General features: G+C 37.6%; 1 protein-coding gene across 1 annotated transcript in view; it reads left to right on the top strand.

The window, feature by feature from the left end:
* Positions 1 to 631: 631 nt before the first annotated feature.
* ift140 (intraflagellar transport 140) overlaps positions 632 to 15,996 on the top strand; it is a 37,903-nt gene continuing 22,538 nt past the window's right edge. Inside the window, exons 1-18 of the mRNA XM_023341108.1 lie at positions 632 to 773; positions 2,025 to 2,186; positions 3,073 to 3,294; positions 3,371 to 3,492; positions 4,607 to 4,737; positions 5,783 to 5,958; positions 6,583 to 6,674; positions 6,767 to 6,873; positions 7,525 to 7,676; positions 7,789 to 7,992; positions 8,079 to 8,151; positions 9,313 to 9,404; positions 9,489 to 9,616; positions 10,226 to 10,343; positions 10,440 to 10,561; positions 11,484 to 11,619; positions 11,704 to 11,835; positions 14,408 to 14,625. Of these exons, the coding sequence (XP_023196876.1) occupies positions 2,040 to 2,186; positions 3,073 to 3,294; positions 3,371 to 3,492; positions 4,607 to 4,737; positions 5,783 to 5,958; positions 6,583 to 6,674; positions 6,767 to 6,873; positions 7,525 to 7,676; positions 7,789 to 7,992; positions 8,079 to 8,151; positions 9,313 to 9,404; positions 9,489 to 9,616; positions 10,226 to 10,343; positions 10,440 to 10,561; positions 11,484 to 11,619; positions 11,704 to 11,835; positions 14,408 to 14,625 (2,372 nt within the window). The 5' untranslated portion in view covers positions 632 to 773; positions 2,025 to 2,039. The remainder of the gene's footprint in view (positions 774 to 2,024; positions 2,187 to 3,072; positions 3,295 to 3,370; positions 3,493 to 4,606; positions 4,738 to 5,782; positions 5,959 to 6,582; positions 6,675 to 6,766; positions 6,874 to 7,524; positions 7,677 to 7,788; positions 7,993 to 8,078; positions 8,152 to 9,312; positions 9,405 to 9,488; positions 9,617 to 10,225; positions 10,344 to 10,439; positions 10,562 to 11,483; positions 11,620 to 11,703; positions 11,836 to 14,407; positions 14,626 to 15,996) is intronic.

Here is a 15,996-nt window from a genome sequence, read left to right on the forward strand (position 1 = left end):
CACGTATGTTTCACCAGATGAAAAAGTTTATCTAGGATACCAATGAAATTTTCCCTTTTTATTTAAAATATTGCACCTTATAAATCAAATTTTACCCTTTGAAAAAGGCAAAATTCTGAATTCTGCTCTTTTGTGGAGCAGAATTCTGGAAACGTCCAGCTACCATTTTAGAACAAGCTTAATGTTGGCTTATGTTTATGAAAGTACATTTGTAGTACTCTAAAACTATTATTAATAAATAAAACGTATACATTACCATAAGCAATAAGAATGGCTTTATAGAGATGTAAATGATCAAACATTTACAAAGGCACACAAAAACAATACTCTTAAAGAAATTGGTGCATACATAATTAATCAGAATACTCAAAAAAATCTGCTAACAGCACAAAAAGTAAGGAAATTTGTGATTGGAGGCTTAAGCCAATTTTTGTACATCATAATAAAAGTACTGTTTGAACATATTCTACTAAATAATTGGAACAACATAAAACGTTAAAATAGCGCCGTTTGTGATCATCTTATGGGTTTTCGTACAGGCACTTTCTGAGCCATCTATGGCTCACCATCAATGTTCCATCTTCGGTACGGACTCGGCCCCGTTCGCTGTTTTCCGTCGCTCCGCCTCCTTACGTAGCCTCTGAGGTTGTCATGGGCAACTGAGAAAGACGCTTTTCCAGTAGACAACACCGCTTGAAGTAACGGTCCATATGACGCGCTCCGTCCGTTGTGACAAAGCGAAGTGTCGCTAATTGAAAAGAAGAGACAGTAAAGTAAGTCTTCATTGCCAAATAGTTTTTGTAGTTTTTGTTTTTTTGTGTGTTTCAGCGAGGAAGAGACTACAGGCGCTAACTTTGCTAGCTAAGCTAATGCTAACATCTAATTGATGCTGTAAGGTTTGTCCTTTTTTACACATAAAGCCTGTAGCGTTCTTCATAGCTGACTGTTACGTATTAGAGACCGTAATCGAGTTCATTTAAATCTGCCTGTGTTAATGTTATACGTTGTTAATGCAACCTTAAAGTAAAATTACCCTGAAGGTAAGCCAAACTAGAATAGAAATATCATTTAATGTGAAGAAATTCGGTTGTGTTAGAAGCCAAGTAAAAGACAAATGTAAACATGTAGCGTCACAACATAAAAAAATATAAAAATAAACAATAGGAGACAAGTAGTACAGTTATTAAAACTAGCACATCTGTTTAAAAGAAATGTGCAATAGAGCGGGGTAATTTAACAAAAAAATGAAAACAAGAGATTTTTCAAAAAAAAGAAAAACTGCACATTTTAATTCTTAAAATGATTCTTAAGAATCAACTTCTGATTCACCACCTATAACACCAAGTAAAGAAGTGATCTGTATCTGTATTACTTTATTATTGTCCCCTGAAAATGTTTCCTTGCAGTAAGGTGAAAAAGAAAATAAACAACACAGAGACAATCATATAACAACATCAGCAAGACAGTAAAGCATCTACTAAATATCTGTACAAATATCAATAAAACAGATTGGATGTAGTAATAAGTAAATAATAAAATAAGCTTGATCATTTCCATTCTGAAAATTAATATTTTTTAAGGGAAAATTTGTTTACATAGAATCATAATCCATTTTATTTATGGTTACTATTGTTTTTATGTTTTAATTTTTATATTTATTGTTTTTGATTGTGTTTTATTTTGGATATTTAAAGTGTTCGTACAATTTTAAAGTTTATTAGAGGGCAAACTTGCATTATTATGTCTTTACTTAAAAATATATAGATACAGGTAAACAACAATACTATCGTTTATCGCAATAATTTTTGAGACAATTTATCGTCCAGCAAAGTTTGTTTTACCAGATCAGGCCAGATCACATTTTAAACTCACCTGTGAGAAAGATATTTAGAACATGATTACTGATTATTCTAGAATAAAGAATAAAGTTCTGTCTGATTTAATGTACGTTGAATAAATCGTCACACACACATATATATACTGTATTTTGGCAATATGTTCCTAACTCCATCTCTGTCATCCAGCCGTACTGAGGGAACATGGCGGTGTATTTCGACCACCGCATCGAAGCCCCCGACAGAAGCAATCTGCCGTCTCATCTGACCTGGCACTCCACGCTTCCCATCCTGGCTGTGGCGTCGAGCGGCCCTGCTGCTGGTGGCAGCGTGGATCTTTACCTGCAGCAGGTGAACTGGGATCAGACGGTCGGATGGATCAGCTGCAGCGTTACTTCAACTCCGTTAAAAACGATTCCTCTCATTAGTTCCCGTTTTGTTTGCGTGGCGCATTGATATAGTGTTTGTGTTTTAGAAAATATCCAAGATGAAATCCTGGGCCCTTTATTTCCAACGTTATGGGAGAGGAACAAATATTTCAGCTGTTTGAACTGTTCCCCCTCCTTCACATGGGAATTAATTAATTTACCAGCAGGTCTTTAACTGGTTATTCCTCTCACTGTGATCAACAAATCCTGTGGATTTGTAAACATTTACCAACTTTTTAAGAAAAAATTATTTTACTATGGTTTTGTTTTTTTGTATATATATTTTGCTGTTAATAGTAATTATGCCAATTTTTTACACTTTTGTTAAGTGTATTATTAGTTATGGAGGAATATTTAAGATATATTATCTAGAAAGAATGTTTAAATGTGGTTGTTGCCATTTGTTTGTTTTGTCGGTTTTTATGATATTTATTGGTTTTCTGTTAAATAATCCACAACCTGGTTGTTACATTAATGTTAGCACCGTACCGTATGAGTAATCTCCGTCTGATATTAACATCTGCAGTCATATTCAATAAATTAGGATATATTTTCATACAAGGCTTGTTTATTATATTAAAAACTCCTTCGCAAAAACTGTTGATGTCAAAACCTTTCCTGTTAAAATTTTAATTTCACAGCGAGATTCTTATTTTTAAGCCAGTTTTAAGTTAGTTTGAATTGAATACAACATGGTGCATATTTCTAATTAAAGAGTTTATATTGATAATGAAGACTGATTGATAAATTCGTATCAGTACTGATGTTTGAAGCCTTACGTGTTTCTTTGTGGTCCTTTCCAAACTCAGGGTGAGTGTGTGAAGAGCTGCCATGTGGACCGGGCCCAGCCGGCCGCCGTGCTGCGCTGGCATCCCGCAAAGCCGGTTCTGGTTCTGGGCTGGGAGAGCGGGGAGGTGGTGCTGCTCACGCATCCGTCCGGAGATCAGACCGTGCTGCCGGCCGTTCACACGGCCCGCATCGCGCTGCTGGAGTGGAGCGGCTCCGGAAGCCGCTTGGTAACCGGAGATCAGGTTTGCTGCTTCATAACGTGAATAAAACATAAACGCTGTTTTTGTTCTGAATTTAACAATCATTGTGTTTTGGCAGAATGGAGCTCTGGCCGTGTGGAAATTAGATGCCAGAGGGCGACTTTTAGGAAATTACCTCGTTAAGCACGACTACAACAAACCTTTAACCTGCTGCATTTTCAAACCTGCCTCTCCTGGGGTGTAAGTAGCTCACAGATTTAAAGCTAAACATGTTGCAATTAATCAGTTAAAATGAGATCAATAACTTTCATTCTGATGATCAATTCAAATCTGTTGTTGGGGAAGATGAGATGGAAAAAATGTGGAGCTAAATTGGGTATTTACTTTGAAACAACAAAAAAAAGACTTTTAATTTGAATAGTAATTTTGAGAAGTTTGACTTTTTCTTTTCAGTTTCATTTTTTTTCTTTTTAACAAAATTTATAGCCCCGATTTTGCTTTATAAAAAACACTTTTGTTTATGTTAAGAGATTTAATAATCCTTTTATTTATGTTTTTGGGGGTTTTGTGGTTATTTCATTTTTTATTTATAGTTTCTGGTTATTGTTTTATTTTGGATATTTAAAGTATCTTCCAGCTCCAGGAAGAAGTATTCTTTACTAAATTAGTAAATTAGTTTATTGATCTTCCAGGGAGTAAACTTGCATTATTAAGCCATTTTCATTGAAACCGTTTTAAATGGTTTCTAAATGACAATATTATCATTTATTGCAATAGTTACAGGGAACATTTATCATCCAGCAAAATTTATCATGACACTTTCTGTTGTTTCATCACATTAAATGCAAATTAAATACATTGAAGTTTGTTGCAAACAGGTGCAAAAGTAGTACAAAGAGTTTTCAAAAACACTTTCTAACATTATTATTGTTATTGGTTTTATTTGAAGATATATTATGTGTTGATTGTGAAAGAAGAAAACAGAAAAATCAGAATCTTTCTTCACACAGTCAAAAATGTAGATCCACAGGAACAATTATAATTTATACGTTTTTTAATACTTTATTTATCTTAAATCCATTATCATTAGTTTTTAGTTCAGATTAAAGAAGCCGCAGCAGAGAAGCTAAATTGAAGAGATCCTAGTACTTTAAAAGTTACATATAAAGTGATTTATAGATAAAGATTTAGATTTTTATTAGTAGTATAAGAGAGACAGAAAAGTTCCCAGGAAATGTTTGAACATTTTGACTTTTAAAGCAAACCATATTAAAATCTAAAGACATTAAGAGGAATGTTTCAGGTGGAAATGAGCCTGTTTTCACACCTGATCTGATCTGTGTTGTTTCCATAGCGATGTGGCGATGTTGGCGCGGGCGTCGGTGAGCGGAGACGAATCGGCTCTGGACATGTTCAGCTGGAAAGGGGCGCCTCTGAAGATGGGTCCTCAGGAGGGACTGGGCTTCTACGTCAGCAGCTCCGACGGTAAGACGGTTCAAACGTTTCTGTGACATGGCCCCCAAAGGCCCGGGAACCCCCTCTTTACAAACCCAAACACAAAGCTACAAAATATGTTAAAAAAAATCCACTGCTAGAATGTTTTATCCACTAGTCAGTAATTATTTTATTCATTTAGCATAAATGCTGCCTCATTTTTTCTTATTTTAAATTATCCTGTAACAGAGAATTTTATTATCATAGAATATATTATAACTTTATTAAAGGGCTGGACAATAAATCAATAACAGTATTAATATGTGATCAATATCAATAGACAGTACATCTGATACAATATTCAATATAAAGAATATTTTAAGTTGGTGGAACCTACTAACTCACTCTTTGGTTGCCTAGCAACAACCTGCTGGGTAAGAAGCAGTTTCTAGCTCCCCCAAACTTCGGTTACCTAGCAACAACATTCTGAGAAACCTTCCGAGCAGTTTCAAGTTTCTCCACTTTGCCTCATAACTGCTAAAAAGTAAAAAACTAAATGGAGAAAAAACTGGATAAAACATTTAAGGTCACGTCACCAGTTTGGCTGCAGTTCAGATATTTAAAACAAAAAACTTACCAATAATTATCAATATCGACTGATATGAAAAACTTATATTGTGATAAGTTATTCAGCTCGACTTTATTACCAGATAATCACAATTTTTTTTTTTACCACAAACCCCTTACTTGATTATAAGATAATATTATTTTATAATAATCACATCAAATTTAATTTGATTCCTATAGTTCTTATGGTTTATCACAGCAGAGTTTGGCTCCTTTGGTCTCCTTTTGTCAGAAACTTTTCCATTTCTAGCTCGCTACGCTTGCTTGAGCAGCAAAGCAACTTGATGAGTTTAACTGGCAGCCAATCAGAAAATAGGCAACAAAAATAACATTTAAATCAGTTACATTAACTTACATTTATTTAAAAAAAAATTTGTATGGGATTCAATCTTTTTTTAATCAATTTTGGCGCCCCCTGTGTTTTCCGCGCCGTTTAAACTGTTTGAAGCCGATGTGTGATGACCTGCAGGAAAGGTCCATGCTGTGGACGAACAGGGCAAGACGAGCCCGCTGCTGAGCGAGGACGGCTCCATCAGGAAGCTCTTCTACCTGGAGAAGAGAGGTGTGCTGGTGGTCGTCACGGACACCCTGATGCTGTCGCAGTACACACTGAGACCAGAAGGGGGAGCTCACGAGTTCATGAAGGTACACTTTGACCGTAGGTTCCTAGAGTTAGATGTCTGATTTCTGCAGTAAATGTCTCATCTTCATTTTAATAAATAAATAACCAGGTTATGTTTAATGTAACAGGCAGAGTTGGGTACTAACCAGTTACATTTACTTGTAAAATGTACTTTTAAAAGTGTTTTCACTACGCTGTACTTGTTACTTTTACTTGAGTAATTTCATTATGAAGTATTTCTACTCCTACTTTAGTAAAATTTCTGCATTTTCTATCCACTGAATGAACAACAAACATGTTTCAACCAAAAATCCACCAGACTCAGACACACACCTGCAGATTCTGCTAAAGTTTCATAATTTTTTTATTGAAAGAAACTGATTTGGAAGAATTTTATTTTGGCCAATTTTGTTATTTTTTGTTGCTTATATGAATTATTGTCATTAAAATACCATTATTTTCCTTAAAATACCAAAATTTCCACATAACTTTGTATTTTGGTTGGTCAGATGATGTAATTTTTAAATATTAAATTTTTACTCAAGTACCTTTTTTTACTCCTGTATCAGTCATTTCTTTTTACTTTTACTTGAGTAAAAACACATTGAAGTAGTTCTCCTCTTACTTTGTTTGGTTTCTGTCTGCAGGTGAAGTTGAGCAGCACAGCCGGGCAGAACGTCGACATCATCTGGACCGAGAACAGCCTCCTCATCACAGCGACAGGCGAACCAGTCATCAAGTCAGTTTCTACCCGCCATTCCTCTACAGACCAACATAAATGAGTGAAGCGTGATTTTAACCTGTTGAATTATTTTCCTTTAAACATGTCAGAATTTGGGACCTGGAGAGAGATGAGAACTACGTTCTATCTCTGGACGAAACTCTGGGATTTAAGAAGGGAGAGATGATCAACTGTGTTTCCTACTGCGCAGCCAAAGGTAAATTCATTTAGAGGCAGAAAATCTGGAAAATACTTACTTTATCCATCCATTATCCAGCGACACCACCAGCAACACCTACACTGCAAAAATGCAAAATCTTACTGAGTATTTTTGTCTAGTTTCTACTGCAAATATCTTAGTACGCTTGAAATAATACAAAACTATCTTACTAAAAACTATCTTGATCCTTTGCAACTTCGTCACTCAAGCACTGGTAACAGTGGGGTGTCTGTTGTTATCCGGAAACAGGCAGACATGACCCGGTGGGCCGGTCTGTTGGCCCAACCTCTCAGACTGCACAGCAGAAGAGGATACGGCTGATTTTTAGACCTTTGCCAAGGGGGATGATCGGCCCATCACCGATTTCCCAAACTTAAAGAAACTGGCGCTGATAAATCAGTGGACCTTTAGTGATTATCTTTAAGGCTGAGGGGCTGGTCTGTCCGTCAGCGGCTGATTTTCAGGATTGAGTGGCGGTAGATAAGATCAGTTTTGAGATGTAAGTATCGGCCGACTGCCCAATCTTAAGGAAATCGGACCCAACTGAAAAAACCGACCCACGCCTCCCGTCATTATTTCAGCATGCGGTACTACTGTTGAGTAGCTCTGAATTATTTGTTTTCTTTAATAAAAATGTGAAATGTGCAGAGATCCTGGCAGCTGGAACCTCCAAAGGCCGCATAGCGATGTGGAAGACGGCGATGCAGCCGATGAGCAGCAGCAGCTACAGAGCCGACGCTAAAGCCCTGTGGAAGCTGCAGACTCCCACTGAGATCCATGGAAACGTCACCGAGCTGCAGGTACCACCTCAGTCTGAGCACAACATTTAAACAAACGGTTTTATTCCAGAAATACAAACAGAAATATCCTGCCTCATCGCGCGCGCGCGTGTGTGTGTGTGTGTGACATCAGTGGGGCTCCAATCAGAACCTGCTGGCCGCCAACAACTCCAGAACGGTTCTGATCCTCAGTGAGCATGTGATGTCGGCGCACTTCGGCCAGCAGGTGGCAGCAGTGCAGCTCGCCCCGACTCAGCTCAGCATCACGAACTTCAGCAGAGGAGAGACGCTTCCTCTGCAGTGTGACATGCACATCAGAGGAGTGTGTGTTAGCAAGGTGAAACCAAACAAAACAGCTGGACTCTGCTTAGTTCTGCTCTGACAGGCGATGAAATGAAACGTACTTTTCTGTTCCTCCGACAGGACTCTGTGACGGTCTGGAACGGGAAACACATCTCTGTCTTTGAGCTCTCAGGGACGGCTCTGCATGTTACAGGTATTCACCCTTTGCAACTACGTCAACTACTACCCTAACCCTAACCCGTCACTGAATCATTCCAGGCGCCATGACGGACGTCAGAAGTGAAGGACAGAGCGATGGAAATAGATTTCCCAAATTGTTTTTGCCAGTTTGTTTGTGGCTTCTTGTTCGAGTCGAGTTAATTTCTCGGTGGACGTAACACACCTGGTTGGGGCTCATAGACGGCAGGATTTACGAAAGTTGGAAACAGCTAGCTTAGAAACCGACCCATACGTCCTCCATCCTGACGTGTTGATCAAATTAAAGGCGAGATGCTAACCAGTTCTTTCCATACATGCTAGGCTACATGACGGTGCGGCATCGTTTCCATGGTTACCAATGGTTAGACGAGTACCTTCTCCATAATGCGATATTTGATTGCATATTTGTGGTCATAATTACTTATAAAGTATATGAACGTTAATCTTTTTACTGTGCGATTTCACAGAGGGCTGCCAGTCGTTGTGATTGACAGCTGCTGCCGTATCTTTCATCATTAAAAGTTACACAATAAAATGTTTGGATTTATCCTGCAGCCGACAGCGCAGCCTCCTCTTAACATTTTTAAAGCGAAATAAACTGAATAAAAGCGACATCAGGTTACACACGTGTGTTTTCTGACAGGAGTGCAAAGGTCGTTTTGACTTCCGTCACGGCGGAGTGGGCGGAGTTCTGGGAGCGTGACGTCATGTTCAAAGAGTCGATAATATGTCACTATAAACTCCCTGATCACTTGCGAAATTACGACAGAGCATCGGGGTCATGCTAAGAAAATGAAAAAATAAAATAAGAATAAAGTCATAATATACTGAGAATAAAATGGTACAAGAATAAAGTCGAAATAATACGAGAATCATAATATAACGACTTTATTGTCATGCTTTTTTTAAACTTTATTCTCGTAATACTGTGACTTTACTCTTGTATTATTTCAACTTTATTCGTCCGATTTTATTCTCATAATCTGACATTATTCTCTTTTTAAAATTATTTTATTCTGACTTTTGGAAGGTCCAAAGAGCCACAGGTTGAAGACTTCTGGTGTAGAATATAAAATGCGTTAAAGTTTGTGGGTGAAACGTGAAAAAATGTGAATAATTCAGGTAGTTTAGCCTGTTTTCCTTCCATCCATCGCAGGATCATTTCCTTGTGATTCCCACATTGTTGCTGTTCATGACGAGAACCTTTACACCGTGGAACCAAACAGAGTCCAGATCCGAACACCTCAGGTACGTTGCTACCAGCTGTAGCCGCATCCTGCCGTGTGAAGCTCAGACCCGGTTTAAACGTTGCTGCTGTTGTTTCTCCCTCAGGGGACAGTGAAGCAGCTGCTAACTTTCTCCCGGGCCGAGGGAAACCCCGTGCTGCTGGACGTGTGCCAGTCGTACCTGGCAGTAGGAACAGACACGGCACACATCAGAGTTTACGACCTCTCCAGACGGTAACTAATGTATCAGAGCATCAGGACAAAAATAAAGTCGTAATATTATGAGAACTCCAAAACAAAAGATCAGTCTTTCAACAGTGGTAAAATTAGGAATATTGAGCATCTTGAGAAGTTATACTTTGGTATTTGTTTTACAGATAAGGAAATACTTAATCTGTTAACACATCATGATCAGATTATTATCAACAGCAGGCTGTGCCCTGTTATTTATGATAATCTGATGTTTATGTGTGTACTATGACTTTATTCTGGGAATATTGTGACTTTATTCTCAAAATGTGTCTTATTTATAACTAGTTGTGTTTTCTTAATATTACAACTTTTTTCTCTGATTATTTCTAATTTATCACGAGAATATTATTCTCAACATCTTACTGTGACTTTATTCTGGTTACATTATAGCTTTATTCTAGCATTCCTATGAGCTTATTCTCGTAATATGAAAATAAACTCATAATATTCCGACTTTATTCTTGTACAGATTTATTCTTGTATTATTACAACTTTATTCTAGTAATATGTATATATTTTTCCTCATGCTGGCCCTAATCCTCCGTCGCACCTGAACGCTGTTTTGTCTTTTTGCGCTGTTTTCTCTTGCAGAGACGCCAAAGCTCACTGCGGCGCTAAGAATTTGTCCGACCACATCAGCGACCTCGGCGCCCTGAGGTCCATCAAATGCAACGCCAGCGGCAGCCAAGTTAGCCTGCTAGCCTCTCAGGTGACTCGGTGTGATTCAGTCACACTTTTTAAATCAAAGAGACATCATCTCCTTTTTTTAAGCTGTAAATTTAATTTGATCTCGACTGTTTCTCAGGTCAACGGGCGACCCGATCATAAAGTATATTTCTACGACATCGAGATGGACACCGTGACGCACTTTGACTTCTTCACCGGCAGACCGTCCACTGGCGTCTCTCCACCTGATGAAAGTGATAAGTAAAGATATTATTCTTACTGCTCATGTATCAAACTCATGGCCTGTGGGCCAAATCTGGCCCGCTGTAGCTACTTCTGTGGCCCTGTAGGCTGGGGTTCTGCAACCTGCAGCTCTTAATAATTTTATTAAAAAATGCTAAAGAATTTGTGTTTTTTAAAATGTAAAAGTAATAAAAAAATACCAGCTGATTTCATGTAATATACAAAAAGCATTTCCACAAAAAATAACAAGAATGTTTTTTTTTAAAACAGCGACTTTTTTGTCTTTTGCTTGCAAAGTATGCACTTTTTAAAAATTATTTTCTATTAAAAAATGTTACATTCCACTTAAAAATTGTCATGTTTTTTTGGTGTTTGGAAAACGAGCCGTTTCAAAAACCAAATGAGCAATTACTGTGCCGTTACCTAGCAACCCAAGCTGAGCTGCAACATGTTTGGTCAGCTGGTTTTCCCGCTGTATGCGCTTTACAATGACTGCTGGAACAGACAAAGTGTTTTGTTGTTAACTTAGCATCCAGAAACCACTTGCTGCGTTCTTCTAGGTTATGCAGGATTCTCCACTTATGCTTTTCAAAGATGTGTGATTGAATAATAGCACATCTGTTTGCAGCTATTTTCACGTGTGAGAGTAAACGTTGAGTTGTAGCCAACAGCAACTTATTTAAATTTAAAGTGACAGACTCCCTAAAACAACTCAATGGTTCAGCTGAGTAGAATAAAATCTCACTATCTAAGATGATTTTGTGTAAAAAATATAATAAAAATGTTTTGCATAGACTACAGACCTATAATAACCTGTTCAAGAAACAACATTGTTCAACTTCATAGAAGTATATAGTATTATATACATTTGCCAGCCCTTCCTTATTGATTTTGTTCAATAAGGCAGGCACACACTAACTCGTATTTTCTGTCATTTCAGGCAAATGTTTCAGGAAAATGAAATCAGTGGCCGTTTTCCTGTGGCCCACTGCTGGGATGAGAGCGAACCTCGACTCTTTGTCTGCGAGACCGCGCCTGTCGGCTCGGAGAAATCAGCCAACGCTTTCTCAGATTTGGTAGATAACACGCTGCAGTGATCGTTCGTAACCTTTTTGGCGTTGTTGGCAGGATTCCTGACGCTGTGACGGTTTCTCTCTCAGGAGGACGTGTCAGTGGTGACGCTCTTCTGTACGCAGGAACATGGACTCCTGCTTCAGGACTGCTTCTCCAGGCCTTCAGGCCTTCAGGCCCTCCTCGCCCTGGATGTGCCATACTACTACTTTACCTGCAAGGTGAGTTCAGTCGCTCTCTTTGTTATTGTATTTGGATTATGGGGCAACTTCTGGTGAAAATAATTTTAGAAATGTTCTGGTTGTATGTTTGTATAGGGGCCAAACTTAGATTATATTTTTAAATTACAAGAATAAAGTCGTAATATTTGCAAAATAAAGACACAATATTACCAGAGGGAAGTTGTAAAATCACAAGAAAAAATCAGTTTTATAGAAAAGTCAGGATCTGATGTGACCAACTTGTCAGGTCTGTTTGGTTATTTCTTTGAAATAGATTCAGTCGTTTGCAGCAGCCGACCTGCTGCTGATGTGTTAAAAGATGTAAGAAGTATTTACTTATTTCTAAACCTGTTACCAAAGAATAACTTTACAAGACGCTCAACATTACTCGTTTCAACCTTTAGTTAGTTGTATTATTATGACTTGATTCTGTTACTATTGCAACTTTATTCTGGTGATATTATGGCTTTTCTGGTATTATTTCTAATTTATTCTCATATTACTTCAACGCTATTCTCATACGACTTTATTCTCGTAAAACTTTTTACTTATGACTTTATTCTTTATTCTATGATTTTATGCTCATGCAACTTTTTTCTCACACTATTACAATTTTGTTCCTGTGATTACATTTTTTTCTTATCTTGGCCCTAATACTCTGTCATAATCTGTGGGGTTTAATTCTGAGCATATTAATTGTTTTTTATGATTGTTCTTATGTGAAAATGTGTGTGTGTGTGTGTGTGTGTGTGTTCAAACACACCCAGCTGTTATTTCGGGGAGATGGTGTGTTTCATCCAGAAGTAAGTGTTTGTCTTTCAGCAGCTGTGATTGTGTGTCCTCAACATGTCCGCTCCCTTAGATCGGCACTAAAAGCACATCCTGAATATTTCTGATTACATCACAAACACCTGTAATGGTTGCATTTATTGAGGGATTTCTTTCAAATTCACACAGGATCAAATTGATCCTCACAGACTCTAACATTTAGAGCCAGGCCTGCTGACGTTTGGCTAAACGTCTCTTTCTAAGTTAAACCATGACCAAAGTTTTTCCACCAGAAAGTCAAGTTAAAACCTAGAACCTGCAGCGCGTCTTGTTATTATTTTCTGTTTTCTGTACTTCTTATTGTCTGAAGTGAATAAATAAATAGCTGAAGAAGATTACAGACGGACGCTGGGGAAAAAAGTACTTTTTTCTCAGAATTTTGATTTTTTTTCACTGAATTTTGACTTTAGTACCAGAATTCAAACTTTTTTCTGAATTCTGACTTTTTTCTCTGAAATTTGACTTTTTTTCCTCAGAATTTTACATTTTTTTTCAGAATTCTGACTTTTTTTCTCAGTGATTGCAAATTTTCTTCTTCTGTAATAAATAAATGCAAACATCTGAAACCAAAGAAAGCTACAAAAAAATTCTTAACATTCTCGCTACGTCTTCTTGCATTTAGCAAATAGAAAATAATTTAGAGATTCTAGCTGACCTGAAACAAGAGAATCTGGTCTTATTTAACTTCAGGCACTTGGAAAAAAAAACTTGTCTGTGTCTTTATTTGGCGCTCGTAAATATTTGATTTCAGCTGGATACTTTTGACCATGAAAATCCTCAATAAATCCAGATCTGTTCAGAAACCCTTCTGTTGTATCGTCATCCCACCTTGAAACTTCAGATAAGTCTTCAGATAAATCGGTAAAAGATTCATTCAGATGATGAGTGTATGTAAACTTCTGGACTCGGTTGTTTCCCTGTTGTTTGCTCCCAGCTGATCCCCATTATTATTACCCCATGTTTTAGGGCTGGGCAATAAATCAAAGACACAAGATCAATATCAGTAGATAATACATCTGATAGAATATCCAACATGTAGAATATTCTAGGTTGGTGGAATCAACTCACTCACACTTTGGTTGCCTAGCAACAAGTAGCAGTTTCAAGTTTCCCCACCAAACCTCATAACTACTTAAAAATAAAAACGATGAGTTTTTAAAAAATAAAAATGTTGTGTGAAAACTGGATAAAACAGGAAAGGTCACTAAACCAGTTTGAGTATTTCAGATATTTAAAAGGAAAAAACTAATAAATAATTACACTGCAAATACCTAAAACCTTTCTCAGTACACTTGAAATAAGACAAAACTAACATAGAAGAAACTTTCCAGCAAATACAGGAGCTTGTTTTAAGTGAATAATTACTTAATATAGATGAAAAACTAGTTCCACCAGAAAATGTTTTCACTTATAACAAGACATTTTTCCTTATTTATAAATTAAGTCATCTGCCAGTGGAACTAGAACTTTTTCATCAATATTAAGAACTATTGACATTAAACAAGCTCCTGTATTTGATGAAAAGTTCCTTCTAAGTTAGTTTCATCTTATTTCGAGTGTATTATTTGCACTAGAAGCTAAACCAAAAATGTGTTTTTGCAGTGTATTGATGTCGACTGATATGAATCAGTTATATTGGTTTTTAGCCATATTGTCCAGCCCTACCATGTTTTGATTTTATATTTATAAAACATCGATGTAACTTTCCAAGAGCTCACCTAGCGGCCTGGTCCTCTGATCCCAGCCAGGTGAGGAGAACCCAGAAGTGTCTCCACCGTCAGATCAGCCAATCAGAGCGGCTCCTTCTTCGCCCCCCGTCATGGCGTCCAGGCGTCCTCTCAGAGACTTTGTGGGCCTAGAGAAGTGCGAGAAGGGAACGCGGGACGCCATGTTGAACTTCAGCTTCTACCTGAGCGTGGGCGACATGGACGAAGCCTTCAAGTCCATCAAGCTCATCAAAAGGTATGGCGCTCAGTTAAAGGGGCTGTTAATAGGGACGTACTCTGGGTGGGGGTTCGCTGTTACTGGGCCCTGGAGCTGACCGCAGTTCATTCTCAGCTGAAGGAGTGATGGGGTATTGATTTCTGGCTGCGCTCACATTGCAGCGTGAAGTGACCCAATTCTGTTTTTTTGTCAAATCTGATTTTTTTGCCGTTGTTGTTCAGATTTCCAAATAAATGCGACCTGTATGTGATCTTCAGGGTGAATGGGGAAACGACCCGCATGCGCAGTAGAGGGCGCAATAACGTCAGGGTTCTCAGTGTTTGTGGAAGTAAACATGGATGCTAACGGTTAGCATAGCTTACACATTTAATGTTGTTGTCCAACCGGAGCCAGCATATTAACAACTTAATCGTCATTATAGTCTGCCAGGGTTGCTGTTTTTCTTCCAGCTCGTGTTTATCAGGACGCAGAAGAGTAACATCTGTTGAGTATCAATGACGTTCAGGTCAGATGAATGCGACCTGGACGTTTGGTCACGTGAATCAGATGCATATCGGATATCGGATGGCCTTGGTTGCATTCGAAAAGAATCCGACCTGTGTTGTTCAGACTGTCATGAAAAGATCAGATACAGGTCCCATTAAAGCAAAACAATTGGGCCACTTTAGGCTGCAGTGGGTAAAGCAGTGTTTTTCAAGCTGCGGCCTCCAGAGGGCGCTAAGGAGCCTCAGAAAGCCTACAGTCTTTCAAATAAAGACTGAACCAGATCCTGTTTTTATGGCTGAGAAAATATGAAATATTATTTCAGTTTTCATCAAATAATAAGCAAACTGGACGCCTTTTATTTAACAAGAAGAAAGTATTTGAAGTTCTGGATATATGATCTGATTACTTTAGTTGCAACATTTTGGTGATTTTAGTTTGTAAAAATATTTTTTGTTGACCTGTGACTATTCCTGTCATGATAACAAATGTTGGTGGACAATAAATTGTTCCAGACATTTTTGCCATAAACGATAATATTGTTGTTTTACCACCATTTTCAACTAATATAATGATAATAATAACATAATAATCTAGGAACAGATTCTCAAAGATCAATTAACTTTAAATTCTAATGAATATTTAACACTGGAACTCTAAGACATAAATATCCAAAAATAAATAAACAAAACATCATAAACATGAAATAAAATTAATTATGAAGTCTCTAAATAAAATTATCCAGCTAAAAAAAGATTTAGTTGAGACCAAAACACCAGGCAGAAAATTTTATCATCCAGTTTATAGTGGAAAGAGAAAATGATAAATCACGCAAATAGAAATGACAGAGTTTGTTTTAAAATATTATGCAATTAATTGATTTATTGTTTATTGTAACAGAACCAC

This window comes from Xiphophorus maculatus, chromosome 10, assembly GCF_002775205.1.
Source record: "Xiphophorus maculatus strain JP 163 A chromosome 10, X_maculatus-5.0-male, whole genome shotgun sequence".
In the NCBI taxonomy this organism is placed as follows: domain Eukaryota; kingdom Metazoa; phylum Chordata; class Actinopteri; order Cyprinodontiformes; family Poeciliidae; genus Xiphophorus; species Xiphophorus maculatus.